The 14,572-nt window shown below is 49.7% G+C and overlaps 1 protein-coding gene and 1 gene segment (V, D, J or C); both read right to left on the bottom strand.

The window, feature by feature from the left end:
- LOC102373252 overlaps window positions 1-14,572 on the bottom strand; it is a 322,638-nt gene that overhangs the window by 80,674 nt on the left and 227,392 nt on the right.
- LOC102370981 (anionic trypsin-like) lies at window positions 3,609-10,027 on the bottom strand. 2 transcript variants are annotated; one of them, XM_006031327.1, is made up of 7 exons: window positions 9,923-10,027; window positions 8,331-8,809; window positions 8,063-8,239; window positions 6,981-7,140; window positions 4,702-4,955; window positions 4,266-4,402; window positions 3,609-3,832 (listed from the first exon to the last, which is right to left on the bottom strand). In XM_006031327.1, exons 3-7 carry the CDS (start codon window positions 8,100-8,102, stop codon window positions 3,683-3,685), a joined length of 741 nt encoding a protein of 246 aa, XP_006031389.1. In that variant the 5' UTR covers window positions 8,103-8,239; window positions 8,331-8,809; window positions 9,923-10,027; the 3' UTR covers window positions 3,609-3,682. The 2 variants fall into 2 exon arrangements, with proteins under 2 accessions (XP_006031389.1, XP_006031388.1); XM_006031326.1 differs by lacking the exon at window positions 8,331-8,809.

The raw sequence follows: 14,572 nt of genomic DNA, 5'->3' as shown, positions 1-14,572 counted from the left end.
GGCTAGGATCTGGAACCAACTTCCAAGGGAAGTGGTGCTGGCTCCTACCCTAGGGGTATTTAAGAAGAGGCTTGATGCCTACCTGGCTGGGGTCACTTGAGCCCAGTTTTCCTCCTGCCCAGGCAGGGGGTTGGACTTGAAGATCTACAAGGTCCCTTCCGACCCAACTTCTATAATTCTATGATTTTAGCCCCCCCAAATGGTGCTCTTGGTGCCCATTTTGCCTTGATGATGTGTATTCCCCTTAGTGCTTACCTGGTTAGGTCTGGTGCCTTGTTTGTGGCTTTCCAACCCTGGGTTCTCATCGACCACCGGTTCCCTGTCCCCCGTCAAACCTAGTTTAAATCTCTTCAGAGGAGCTCAGCCAACCTGCGGGAGAACAGATGCTTACCTCTAGGAGGGAGAGCTTACCTTTAGGAAAGAGATGAAGATCATCCCATCCTAGGAAGCCTTCTCCCTGGAAGTGCTGGTCATGGTTGTAGAATCCGAAGCCTTCCTGAAGACATCATCTCTGGAGCTGCCAGTTGACTACCCTGATGCAGACATCTTAGTGCTGCTGGCTGGTGCCAACTGAAAAGATGGAGGAGAATACCACCTGTGCCCCTAACTTTCTGAGCCCGACCCCCAGCTCATGGAAGTCGTTCATGATGCAGTCAGGACTACTCCCACCTGCATCGTTAATGCCCACATGGACGCTAATGTCCATGCATAGGACTGAACATGGATCTACCTCCAGTTGGAGGTAATCAGGCAATCCAGCCGAGTCATCCTTCCCTGGATAACAGACCTCCTTGCTCTGCTTCTAGTCTGCTTGGAACTCCTAAACCTGATCCTGTTCTCTGAACCTCTGGCCTGTGACTTCACATTTATTCCTGACTGCTCCTGTTCATGTTTTGGACCTTGTGGCCTGGATCAGGTGCTTGTCCTGATCACAACCTCATTTCATCCTTTGGCTGGATAGCCTGGACTCAAACACATTACCAGGATTGATCACTCTGGTAAGCCCCTGTCCTAGCCACCACTGCCCATGACTTGGTCACCACATTACAGACAAGTACACAGAATCATATTTAGACCCTCACTGCATTTTCTACAGGTGCTTTAGTTTCAAGACCAGGTACGAGCCACAGCCCAGCAGGGCTGCAATTAAACTCCAGCTGCTGCTGAAAGTAGTAGTAGGGTCTGAACCTGACATTCATTTAACAGCTGGAGGCTTTCACCCACTTAGCAGTAGGTGTAGATGCACTGATGACAACTAAAATTAAACTCAGTGTTGAGGTATGATAGGAGGGGTGTAGGTTGTAGCCTTGTTGGTCTAAGGACATAGGCAGACAAGGTCCTTGGGTGAATCTGATATCTTTTATTAGACCAACCCAAACAGTTGGAGAATAGTTAGTAAGCAAGGTTTTGGGTTCAAAAAGCCTTCGTCAGGCTAAGAAAGTGTCAGCAGTTGGTGTGTGCTCTTCCTGGATGGAATAAAAAGTAAAGAAGCCAGAGGCTGGGCTGGGGAGTCAGTTGTCAGGCAGATTATAATGTGTCAAAAATCCAATGTCTATATTTAGTCCATGATTTTTAGTATCCAGGAGGTTGATGTAGTGGAGTTCATAGGCTCATCTCTGGGACGTGTTGTGTAAGTTTCCCTTGAGGATCAGGACTGAGAGATTGGAGAGAGAGTGGTTTTCTTGTGAGAAATGTGCCCCCACCCGTAACTGGGTATTTCTGTCTTTGATAGATTTCCGGTGTGCGTTCATTCTGGTGCGCAGTTGTTGTTTGGTCTCTCCTACATATTTTCCATCAGGGCATTTGGTGCATTGGATGAGGTATATTACATTTCTGGAGGTGCAGCTGTAAGATCCAGGGATGCTGATGGCTCTGTTGTGGGGTGTGGTAACAGTGGGGGTGGTGGAGATGTGTTGGCAGGTTTTGCATTTCTTGTCATGGCACGGTCTGGATCCTTTTGGTATGTTCTGGGCTTGAGGAAGTTTGCTTCTGGTGATGAGGTTAGCGAGGTTCGGTGTTTGTTTGAAGGCTAGGATGGGTGGCTCTGGGAAGATCTTTCTAAATATAGGGTCCCTGAGGTATGATAGGAGCATGCTGAGGTATGGGCCAGCTGCTGGTGCCCTGTCCTCCTGCACTGACCAGGACATTGAATACCTCAGCCAGAGATCCTGAGAGGGCTGAGATCCAAAAGAGTCTGTAGATTAATAAGCTGAAATAAATAGTCCTGCTGCCATCCTCCATAGGTCTCCAGGGTATTGCATAGGACTGGACATGGAGGTGCCAGACAGAAAGCTTCAAAGGAGCTGGACTAGTGTCTGCTGGGACTCAGAATGGAAGAGAATGAAAACCATGCTGCACTCCTTGGAAACCTCCATCCTGGCAGTGAACTGCTCCACAGTATTCAGAGGGAAGTTGGTGACAGGGTACCAGTACCACTAACCGGGGTAGACCACTCATCCCTGTGGACAATGTGGCTGGCCTACTCCTCCTGGTACTCCCTGTGCACCACAGAAAACATGTACTGAGGTCTGCTGCATTCTCAGCACCTTTGGTGGAGCTAGCCAAGGTCCCCCTCACTAAGGAGGACAGTGGTGGTTTGGAATGATAGATGATGCTTTAAACAATCAGGGATGCTCTATGCTGCCAGTTCCTGGCATCAGGTTTGAGCCACAAAATGCTCCTGTGCAGACGTATGTGGGGTCACAAGAGCCAGGAAGACACAGGGCCATCCTTTTTGGCTCATCTTTGCTATTAATGCCTGCCCATGCCCTGAATGGAGGACATTAACACAAGTGTTAGGAGATAGCACATGATCCTGCGATTGAACTCCTTTAGAGTAGTGCTTTGATGTGAATGGCAACACAAAAATTAAGATGACTTCTCCAGGTCAGGAGAGGGAACTAGAGCTGGACCCATGGGGCAGAGGAGTAGTATGTCCTGGTGTGAGGGCACTGCAGGCTGTCCCAACTACTGAAGAATCAACTGGGAGACCCAATGTCCTCCAGCCGTTGAAGAGATGAGAAGGATGTTTCTGGGAAGCCCTGACAGGACCCTCTATGAGCAACACGGTGCAGAGGAGCCTGTGCCCTAGGTCTGGGCAAGAGAATAAGACAGCATTTATGGGGGAGCTGGGTGGGAGGAGGGGACAGTAGGAAGCAGCAGGGGATTGGGGGGAACCATCTTCATCTGCTCCATGTAAGGAGTCCAGAGGAGGGAGACATATGTGGTCCCCCAGGAACCTCTGATGAGGCCTGCAAAGGTGAGTATATTTTCCTTTGCAGAGAATACTGACCCCTGACACACCAGGCTGCAGCAAGAGGAGAGACTGTCTAAGATCATAGGCCCACACTAGATGGGGAAGGAGTTCATGATGGGCTGAAGGGAAATCTGAGGCACACTTTAGTGTAAGAGGGTGGCAGGTGCCAGAGCAAACTGTGATGAGGGAACTCAGGTGCCCTGGCATGGGGGAGAGTTGGGAACACAAGACAGTCCCTGACTTGGATGAGGCAGGAGGTGGGCAATGGAGAGAAATTGGGAGGCCCATGGGCAGGCAGGGGCTCAGCCGATGAAAGAAATGGCAAACATGACTCAAGGATGATTTTGTTTATGTTAGTTTCTTCTCAGAGGTGAATAAATGTGGAGGGAGGAAATGCCTCAGCGAAACCCGAGGAAAATGGATGCTTCAGTTACTAGCCACGGTCTCCTCAATCCAGGCGAGGTAGTTGCAGACCTTGGTGTAGACGCCTGGGTAACCTGGCAGAGCGCAGCCGATCCCCCAGGACACGACCCCTTGGAGCTCCCCATTGCACACAACTGGGCCACCAGAATCACCCTGTGGGTGAAAGGGTTTAAGAGGTTATAAGCACACACTGACTTGGGCAGCTGATACTTTGACTCTAATCCAGGAAGGTTCCCACCCAGCTCCAGGAATGTCCCAATAGCACTGGGGAGAGAGAAGCAGCATCCACAAACTCTGGTAGATGGAGGATGAGGATGGAGGAAACCAAGTCACTGTCTCAGCCTCACTAGGACCATCCCTGCCAGTCAGAGACCAGGCTGCAACTGGTCATGCAATGGTGACATGCTCTGTTGCTCACTCCTGGGTCCCCTGAGCTCTCTGGTTCTCATTCTCCCAAATGGTAAAATAGTATTTTCTTTATAGTTCTCTTTGCAGTGGTCAGGGTTTTGGTGCAAGCAGTGGGAAGGGAGACACAATAGCAACTGGTCCACATCTCTGAAGCAGGAAACAATGCAAGAGTTCTCACTTGGCAGGAGTCCTTGCCGCCCTCCAGAAATCCCACGCAGATCATGTTCTCAGTGATATCTCCTGGATAAGATGCCTCACACTCAGCATGAGTCAGGACTGGAGCATTCAGGCACTGAAGGAGCTCAGGTAAGTTATCTGCCAAGAGATTGGAGAAGGTCAGGGTAGAGCTTGGAAACCAGGAAGTCCATCTGGGGCAAAGACTGGGAGATATTTGGATTAGAGATTTAAATGCAAGTAATAGGAGATGTGTTGAGAATCCCAACAATTTCAGTAGGAGGGATATGGAATATTGCAGGGCAAGAGTGAGGGAGACTGCCAGAGCTCTGGGGGGAGTTTAGGAATGGATGCAGGGATGCTGCAGGGCAGAATGACAATGTATATGGGTCCTACAACTGGAAGAGTCAGGTAGGAGGCTGTTACTTTGTCATACTCACAGCCATCACTGAGGGTGTTTCCCCACCCAGAAATCAGGCATTCAGTCCCAGCAGCCACACAAGCAGTGGGCAGAGGAATGGTATTAACACTTTGCGACAGCTTGGCTGGGGTTTTCAGCTTAATCAGCATGATGTCATTGTCCAGGAGCCAGGAGTTGTATTTAGGATGGCGGATGGCTTTTTCAACTCCAATGAATTCTTCAGTCCCTTCCAGCTTCTCAATGTTGAACTCACCAAGCCTTATCTCCATACGGCTACAAAATCAACAGTACAACACCATACCGGTCAATCAGATGCTAAATGATAGGCTGTGTCCACTAAGTGGTGACATGCATTTCAGCACAGTGGGTTGGGGAGTCATTCGGGGTGCTGGAAGATGTCAGGTTTGAAGCATTTCAAAGGCCTCTGAAGTGCTTCAAAGGGCGAGCCCTACAAACACATACCCTTTGAAGCACTCCAAAAATGGCTACAGCACTCCAAAATAGTAGCCGCTGGAATTAGGTATTATTTAGAAGTGATTTGCTTCTTCTCACATTTGTACACTTATGAAAGGCAAGTTTGTATACTTAATGGCAGACTCCTGGGTCTTTCAGCATCCCATGGTACTTTACTCTCCCCACGTTCCCCAGTGGGAAGGGGAGGGAGGGCAGGGCAGACTGTCAGTGACTTCTCTCTTGTTGCTTCACCTCTGCTCCCCAGAGTGCCCTGCTGCTACAGCCTGGAGACCCAGTGTCCCTCATTGTACTGCTGAGTTAGGAGACCTCAATATATCTCCCTATCCACCTCGCACAGCTGGAGCCAAGATTTTGGTTTTCCAGACCTCTACCCGCAATTGCCCCTCCACTTCTGGTCTCCTGGTTCTAGCAACAGGGATTCACAGAAGCAGATGGAGGTGGAGAATAGGGCTGTGTGAAACAGCACTGTTCCATTGCAACCAGCATTTTGACATTTCGATGGAACAGCATTTTGTTTCAAATTTCGTTTTGATTTGGAACTGCTCTTCTGTGTCGTTTCGCTATTTCAACGCTGTTTCGATGTTTCACCCATAGGCTATAATGGGGAAGCTCAAAACCACCTATAACGTTGTCATTTCTGGCCTGATTTGGATGACATTTGCAGGAATGGTAGCCCCTTCTGAGGACATGAAGCCTGCCAAGTGTCAGGGAGATAGGTGCAGGGGTTTTGCGGAAAGTGCACCTGAAATCTTGAAAGCAAAACTCATGTCACGTGTATGTATTAAGCCACAGCAGGGTCAATACTGCAGGCTTGCTAGCCCTTGCTGAGGCAACAAAGCCTGTCAAGTTTCAAGGAAATTGGTGCAGGGGTTTGGGAGAAACTGCACCTCAAGCTGCGGACAAGCAGAACTCGTGACATGGGTGACACTGTGTGTGTTAAGACACAGGAGGGTGAAAGCAGCAGACCTGCTAGCCCCTGCTGAGGCCACAAAGCCTACCAGCTGTTGAGGAGATGGGTGCAGGCCTTCTGGGTTCTGGTCCCCTGCACCTCTGGCTGCTGACAGGCAAAACTCGTGACATGGGTGACACGGTGTGTGTTAAGGCACAGGAGGGTGAAAGCAGCAGACCTGCTAGCCCCTGCTGAGGCCACAAAGCCTACCAGCTGTTGAGGAGATGGGTGCAGGCCTTCTGGGTTCTGGTCCCCTGCACCTCTGGCTGCTGACAGGCAAAACTCGTGACATGGGTGACACTGTGTGTGTGCTAAGGCATGCCCTCACTCAACTGACACCGAGGCAGAAAGCAGGGCAGTTCAAACAATGCTGCCTTTTATGCAATTTTCCATCCCTCCCCCAGAGCACTGCGATTGGAAGAGACCTCAGGGAAGAATGACAGTCACTGGCCAGCTACACAGTCAAGAATGAGAGCACTCCTTCCCCCCGCTTCTCCCTTCCTCTCCTTAGTTTAGTTTCTGTCTCCCTGAAGACAAGCCCAGCGAAATCCAAATGAAACAGAGAGCTTCGAAACAGCCTCAAAACAAAATGAGGCAAGTTGAAATGTTTTGAAATTTTCAAAAGGTTTCGAGTTTCAAAGCTCTCTGTTTCATTTGGATTTCGCTGTTTCGAGCTCAAAACAAGTTGAAACAGTGTTGAAATGAAACTGCTGGCAGAATTTCACACAGCCCTATTATTTATCCATGTGACTGGCCTTGCTTCATATTTTTTGACATCACACATTGACAGGGCCACTTGACCCCTCAAGAAGGATAGAAATAGAAAATGCCAGAAGGCACATGCAAACGGTATATTATCTAATACTGTCACTCACGATTTGTAGCAGTGAGCAGCCGACACTACCCATAGGTCGCTGATGAGGGAGCCCCCACAGAAGTGGTACCCAGAGTTTAGGGACACCTGGTAGCGGACAGCATTCTCTGGGCAGGTGTAGCCCCCCACAATCTTGTCATCATCGTCAACAGGGAAAGCAACTGAGGGAAACAGGGAAATTGGGTTTAAAATGATAACTCCACCTAATGGCCACATCTACACGAGATGCTGACTGTGCAGTCATTATTGTGCAGCCATTTAGTACTAGTATAAACAGGTACTAAATGATTGTGCAGTAACCAATGGCTTTTTTGTGATGGTACTGCACAGTAACCGAATACTACTGCATAGTAGCATTGCATCATGGTTGTTTCCATGTGGCACTACTGCAAAGTAGTATTGGGCTGCTGTGCAGTCAGCATCTTGTGTAGACACAGCCAGTGACTTGAAAAGCTGCAGCATCTAGTGAGCTACAGGTCAATTAGCAGTAGCCTGAACTGCCTTTGCCGCCAGTTTCCAAGGTTCACACCTTCTGGCTTAGAAAGAAATCAGGATCAGAACCAGAGCTCACCAGCTCTGGTCCTTTGTTAGCCAAGGAGAAAATGACAGACATTTCTACTGTGTCTTAATTCCTGAAAGGCCCCAACATGCTTGCAAGAAATAAGTGTGCATCAGCATCATACCACCTATTGTTAGGGTGCTGCCAGTTCTAGCATAGGATGAGACAGGAGGTTGGCAGCGACCAGAGGCAGTTGGACAGGGCAAGAAATGACAAGGGTTCTGGAGTTTCATTCCTGCCATAAAGGTCATATTCTGTTGCCACTGCCTATGGGGGAGCTTCCATTTCATCATGAGGAGACTGCTTGGAAAGAGAGGGAGAAAACACATGGAGAGGAAGATAATAAGAGAAGCAGCAAAGAGCACGCAATTTGAAAAGAGCAGAAGAAATGACTACACAGTGTGAGAGAACCTGTGCATTGAAAGCTGACAGAGAAGCTGAAAGCCAGGGAGAAGCTAGTCTTGTTTCAATGGGTCCAGAGGACAAGCAGAAGATAAGAAGGGTAAAATAACAGATAAACTCACCAGCTGCTCCCAAGCAGGCAAGAATCAGGAGGAACTGCATGGCGTCTCTGCAAAGTGTGTTGTCTGCTGTGCAGGTATGGGCTGCAGGAGCTTCACTCTGCTTTATAACTCTCCTAGAGTCTTATCTCCCCAGACCATGGTGCCACCAGCTTGCTGCTTCCCAGGGACTTGCATCAGCTGGAAAAATTCAGTTACATTATCAAAGTAAAAGAGCTCCAGGTGCTCCAGAAATAAACATTTCTTGGACTGCAAAGGGAAAATACTCAACTCTGCACAGTACTGCCATCTATCCCTTGCAGCTCTTGCCATCCACCCCTTCATATGTCCTCTGAAGTGCCTGGACTTCTCCGGGTCCTGTCTGCGGTGCTATGCTCGATGTCCCCCGAGGGTGTGCTATTTTTCAACCTCTGACCCTTCTGTACATCCTTTTGTCTTTTTTGTCCCCCGTAATCAGTTGATGCTCTTGCTTTCCCTTGCTGCCTCACTGAGTGACAGCCCTAAGTAACAGTGGGCATGTGCCCACCTGTCTAAAGGCATCAAATAGGCCTACTCTGGCAAAGCTCCTCGCAGTGGGCCAACAGCACTCCCCGCTGTTTGAAAGGTCTGCTCTTGTTTGAAATGCTTTCTAGACTAGCTTCTGGAGCCGACCCTGCTAACTCATGCAGAGGAGGTTTGGCATGCTCACTTCTGTCAGGCAGAGCAAGGGGAACTCCAAGTAAGGTTTCCTGTGCTGTTGTTTGCCTCTACCTGAAGAAGATGAACAAAGACAGCAAATGTTTAGCAGAGGCTGCCCTGGCCCGCAGTCTCCCCCTGGTGATCAACTCCCCAGCAGCCCATGAGGAAGCAGAAAGGGCTCTTGCAACTCTGCTGACCCAGGGCCCAGCACTGGAGCTCCTGCCTTTTGTTTCACAGAGAAGCAGCCCTGGATCCTCATAAGAATGACCAGTAGCATGTCTCCCCTTCGGAGAGCTCTGCTTTTTCAGTGGCCAAGCCCTAAGATGTCCTAATTTAATTATATGCTAATTTATTGTATAATTAAGTGCTGTGTCACTGAACAAGGCATGGGCTGGAGTGCATGGGCCATAGATTTCAAGTTAGGCACCAGGATTTGCGGATAGGTGGACGGACTCCTCATGCCTCTAATGCTGTTGAGGCTATGCCTGGTGTCCCATCACCTGGTCTGCCCAGACCCTGGCACTGTCCCGCCAGCTCTGCCCAGCCAAGACAGGCAGCAGGGGACTTCTCCCCCGACTCTGCCAAGCTGGATGCGCATATGCATGCCCCACGCCTTGGCACACTTGCATAGCCTGAAGGCGATGGCTGACCCCAGGTGGATGGACTCTGCTTGCAGTGTTGCACCCGCAGGAATATTCAGCCCCTGATGATCTGGGGAGTGAATAGGGGCAGAAGGGAGGTTCAGGGCAGCCGGGGCAGAAAGGGCAGCTCAAGGCAACACATGGTGAAGTGAATGGCTCCAACCCTTCTAACCAGCTCTCACCACTGGCCTGGACAACCCTGCTCTTCCCTCCCAAACCCACTGCCTGGGCCCAGTGCCCCACTCCAGCATCACCCAACAAGTCGCAGGGCCTCAGCCTGCCTCAGGACCTAGCGAAGGAGCAGCAAAGAAAGAGCTAGCACAAGCTGGGCCAGATACTGGTGTGCAATGCCCCTGCATTAGCACCCCTCAGAGCATCCACGGTTTGGGTCTCCTGCATGGCCCCCACCCACTTACCTGAGCTCCTCCATCCTCTGCCTCCTGACCTTGGCAATGCACTTGTTGTCCTGCCACTTATCCTCCTTGAAGATAGGAATTTGATCCTGCACCAGCTTCTGCTGGTGCTCTCATACCTGGTGCCGTACCTTATTTGTGTGCCTCAGCTGCTGGGCCACCCTCTCCTCTGGCTGCTTCTGCTCCTTCTCAGTCTGGTCCTGCTGCACTTGGGGGGAGATGCCATAGCCAGTGACATGAGCAGTGCACGGGGAAAGACTGTTCTCCCCAGTTGCAGGCTGACCTGGCTATGACCTTTCTGCCAGGGACTGCTACATCCCCCCTCATGCAGACACATCTGATCAAGCCCTGTCATCTTCACAGCAGCTTGTGCTCCTCAGATTTGTTCGGAGCTGCAGACTGCCAAACCTAGAATAACTTCTATGAATCTATGGTACTCCACATCCTGCCTGTGCTCCAGAACAAAGGTCCTGGAGCAGATCCCATGCTCCATGCAGAGGTGTGTGCCTACTTGCACCCATCAGCACATGGGGTTTTGTCTATTGCTCTCCTCTTGGTCCAGAGATGCTGAGACCAGAGCAGATCATCCAGTCACCACTCAGGCTCAGCAGGTCCTTGCCCCTGCCCCTGCCCCTGCCTCTACCCCTGGATTGTACATTTTCTGTTTCAGGTATTCCAGCACCAGCTTGTCAGACCGTCTCCTGCTCCAGTTGCTCCTCCTTGTGCTTCTCATTTTCATCACTGATATGTTTAATCTCAGCCTGGATTTTCCTTTGCTGATCCTACTTCTGCTCTGGAGAATGTTAAGTATTTCCCACACCTTGGAAACCACCTCTTGCAGAAGGTTGATGTCTATGTAGAAACCCAAGATTGCCTAAAACATGCAAGTGCAGCCTTTAGATGCCTGAGGAAACAGGTGGTTGAAGATTACAACATCAAATTCAAAATGAAGCTCATGGTTTATTGAGCATTAGTGATCCCTGCTTTATCGTATAGATCTGAGACATGGACAATGTATAGGAGACACCTTATGTCTCTGGAGAAGAATTGTCAATGCTGCTGGGGGATGATGCATTGAATCCAGTAGGAAGCAGACACACCAACATAAATGTCCTCTTGCAAGCAAATGAGCATCCGATGATCATCCAACATCAACTTTGTTGGGCTGGCCATATCATCTGGATGTTCAAATCCAGATTCCTGAAGCAAGTTCTATTCTCCCATCTCAGTCAAGGTGTCTGCTCAAGCGGAGGGCAAAGAAAGTGCTTCAAGGACATCCTCAAGGCCATTTTAAAAAAAGTCAACATGGACATCAACTCATGGAAGACTGTCACCCAGGATTACCCCAAATGGAGGATGAAGCTGCTGACTGCTGGGAGCTGGGGAAGCTCTGGACACACATTGGCCCTTCAGAGCAGCTTGGCAGTTGCACATCCCCTGTGGCAGTTTGGAGCACTGGTGTGCGCAGGACATGCCTTAGTGTTAGTGCTGGGGACTCTGCTGCTCTGCACTGCTGGCTCTACCCTGGATGCAGCCAGGCACCAGCTTGTTTCTAGCTCCATGGTGAGCTGATTCCCCGGTGCTGACAAGCAGGCAGCGCAGTCATCTGTTCCAGCGATAGCATCTTAGGGCCATGGGATGGCTGGAGCCAGGTGCAAAACCCCGTGTTCCCAACATATGCCAGGCTCAGGGCTGGAGTAGCAGCATTTCCCCAGGGGGGCAGGCTTTCACAGCAGGGGCCCTGCCCACGTGCCACCCACCTGTGGGCGAGATACTTTGCCTTCAGAGGAGAAGCCAAGCGCAAGGAGGAAGGGGTGGTGGGCTGGACTCTTCTGAGGAGTTTGACCACAGCCAGGTGTGGGAACAAAGCCAGGCACTGCCTGCTGGCATGGACTGCTGGGCCTGGGGCTGAATTTTCCTTGGGCCAACTAAGGCAAAAGGGGATGGGGTGTCCGAACCCTTGTGGAGCCCAAGCCCCTGTTGGCTTCCCCTATCACCTGTCCCTCAGAGTAGTGCCAGCCCAGAGCAGGCATGAGGTTGGGGCTCTGGAGAGGGTGTGAGTGAGGTCCCAGGGGCTCTGGGCAGTGCTGGTCCCAGGGGCCACAGGCATCAGGGTTCAAGCTCCCATTCTGATGACTATGCCCATGAAATGTGGCAGAGAGGCCATGGAGAGGCCCAATGCCACAGCCTGCCAAGACCTGGGACAGAAGCAGCACACAGGGGCTCTGCATCTAGGGATCCAAGTGTGACAGCTTGGTGAGAGCCCAGCCAGGACAGGCCACCGAGCTCTGCTGTGCTTCCAGCCCAAACAGGCCAGCCAGGCAACAGCTCTAGGAGTCCAGGATGCCACAGGCCCTGACTTATCCGTGGGGTGAAGATTCAGAGTGGAGAGAGCTGTGCCTGAGGGAGATGACAGGCAAAGGGCCAGCATGGAAGAGGAGGAGGCATCACTTTAGGATCACAAGTGTGGGCAAGGGAGTGAGAGCACTGGACACATTCAAGGCAACTTTGATGAGTGTGAGACACTTGGCTTGTGGGACTAGGGAGAAGTTTTTGACACAGGTCTCTGTGAACCGACAGCTGCACCATTTTCAAAGTGTGTGGAGGACCCAGCACTGAGCCAGGACACCAGCTGGTCCAGTGAAACTGCCCCATGGGTGGATCTAGCTTTTTAAAAAGTGGGGTGCCGATGATGAGGTGTGTCGTGGAAACACACGCAGCATACTTTTGGGTCAGGTCAGCAGAAGCTTTTATTCAAAAGAAACTACAGCTGTAGGGGGGACTCCAAAGTGACATGGATCTCCCAAGCACTTGGAAGGGGTCCCCCCCCAAGAGCAAAATCAGGAGGCTTATATACTTTTTAACAGTTGCTTACAACTCACGTGATCATATAGTGAAATTAGCATGAAAAGCGGCTATAACATTACTTCATTATTTCTTTGCTGTAATCAGGATGGGAACTAATGGGGGAGGCGAGGTTAGTTCACAAACCTCCTTCTTGCACCTGCAAATCAGAGTTGTATATACTTTTTGCTATCTTCAAGGCCGCGGTGAGCGAAGCAGTTGCAGAGGAGTTACAAAGAACAAACACTTTCTCTTATCTGTTCTACTATACAGAGCCAGCAATTCTCCACAAAGCGGTTATGTCATCTTATAACTAAAATAGTCAAAGTTTAAGGCGCATATTTTTTCTGATTCCACAGTTTCCCCCCTTTGAGACTATTTAGTCTCACTTTATCTTTAAATTTTTATTCTCATGAGCCCCTCTATTTCATCATGCAGCCTTTCATGTTTTCTTTCAATCTGCTCACACTTTTGTAACACCATTATTCTAGACTCTGCTGTGGGTTTTCTTGCCTTGCTAAAGCTTCTCCTGCTGGCTTTCACGCAGCAGAGGATCAGTTGCACTAAGACATAAAACATTATCAGAACTATCAAGACAAACAATATTCCATACAGGATTTTCTTGCCAAGGGCCCCGGAATCTGGGAGCCAGGAGGTTAGCCAAGACCACATTTCTTTTAGACCCCAGTCAGTATTCTCTGAGGCCACTTGATGTAAGACCCTTAACTGACTTCGGATTTTACGAATGTCAGTTTCAATTCGCATGTCCTGATTGACATAGACACAACAGGTGGAGTTTACTAAGGCACATACTCCTCCCTGGGATACCAATAGGTAATCTAGGGCTACGCGGTGTTGTATAGTTACTTGTGAGATCTGGGAGATCTCTTCTTGCAGAGCCTGAATTGCATCCGCAGTGGCATTTCCCATAGCTTCCATTGTGGCTGAAATGTTAATTATGGCTAGTTCCAATTCTCTTACTCCAAGCCACGGTATGAAGGTTCTCACAAATTGATGGAACCCTGTGTTTCTGGTAGCTAAGGGGTTAACCGCCCTTTTCATGTGATGGTTGAAATTTTTTACTTGTTCCAGATATATTGTACTATGCATTTCAAAACCAGGGATAACACGTCCAAGAGTGCATGCCCCCACCCAATTCCAGGGCAAGATTTTATGAGCCCTGTTTCCGCAGAGCCAGTAAAGGCCTGGGGCAGAAAGGGTACTCAAATCTCGACAGGTGTTGTGCCATATCCGGCACTTTCGATTAATATGCATCGTATAGGACGGACCACGTTCAGCTGTTATCCTGCTGGACCGAGATATATTACAAGAAGTAAAATTGGAGTCAATGTAAAATTCCGATCTGTTTGCAATGAGAGCAACATGAGGTTCCTTAGAAAAGTTGTAGACCATGAATCCTGTACAATTGAGAGAGGGTACATTACCCAACAGGATTCCACTGGTGCTATTGGGGCTATAATCTAGAGTAGTTAGGCAATGAGGGTAGTGTCCTACAGGTGTGGCTTTATTATAAGCTCCGGTGTTGTTGGATCTGTAACAGAAAGGCGCCTCTACTCTTGGGGAGATTATCCAGTTAGCAGGGGCGGCCCTCCATTCTTTAGGAGCGGACCGATGGGCAGCTAACGAGTAGTGTCTAACGAAGCCGCCGTTTATTGTTCCCCATTGCCGGAGGGATATTGGTACTCCGATCATTGGGATTCCTTGTTGTAGGTGCGCTGGGCTGTGAGAGCATATCCAGCAGTCACTTTTATTTCCAGCTTGAGCCACCGTACGGGAGATCTGCAAGTACAAATTTTTCTCCCACCCCCCTTGGGTGATACTGAGATACCCAAGTGTGATATATAAGGATATCAGTGCCATTTTTAGATACAGGAGGGACAAAGAATTTTAACAACAAACATAACCAGCACCAGAAA

Source organism: Alligator sinensis, unplaced genomic scaffold (genome assembly GCF_000455745.1).
Source record: "Alligator sinensis unplaced genomic scaffold, ASM45574v1 scaffold653_1, whole genome shotgun sequence".
Lineage (NCBI taxonomy): Eukaryota > Metazoa > Chordata > Crocodylia > Alligatoridae > Alligator > Alligator sinensis.
This window is presented reverse-complemented; position numbering and strand designations above follow the sequence as displayed.

What these genes read in the sequence shown, in the direction of transcription:
- LOC102370981 (XM_006031327.1), bottom strand. Translation starts at nt 8,102, where the DNA reads ATGCAGTTCCTCCTGATTCTTGCCTGCTTGGGAGCAGCTG. An exon ending in TGCCTGCTTGGGAGCAGCTG is followed by an intron (nt 7,141 to 8,062) that starts GTGAGTTTATCT and finishes TGTTTCCCTCAG; the next exon opens with TTGCTTTCCCTGTTGACGAT. An exon ending in GCTGCTCACTGCTACAAATC is followed by an intron (nt 4,956 to 6,980) that starts GTGAGTGACAGT and finishes TTGATTTTGTAG; the next exon opens with CCGTATGGAGATAAGGCTTG.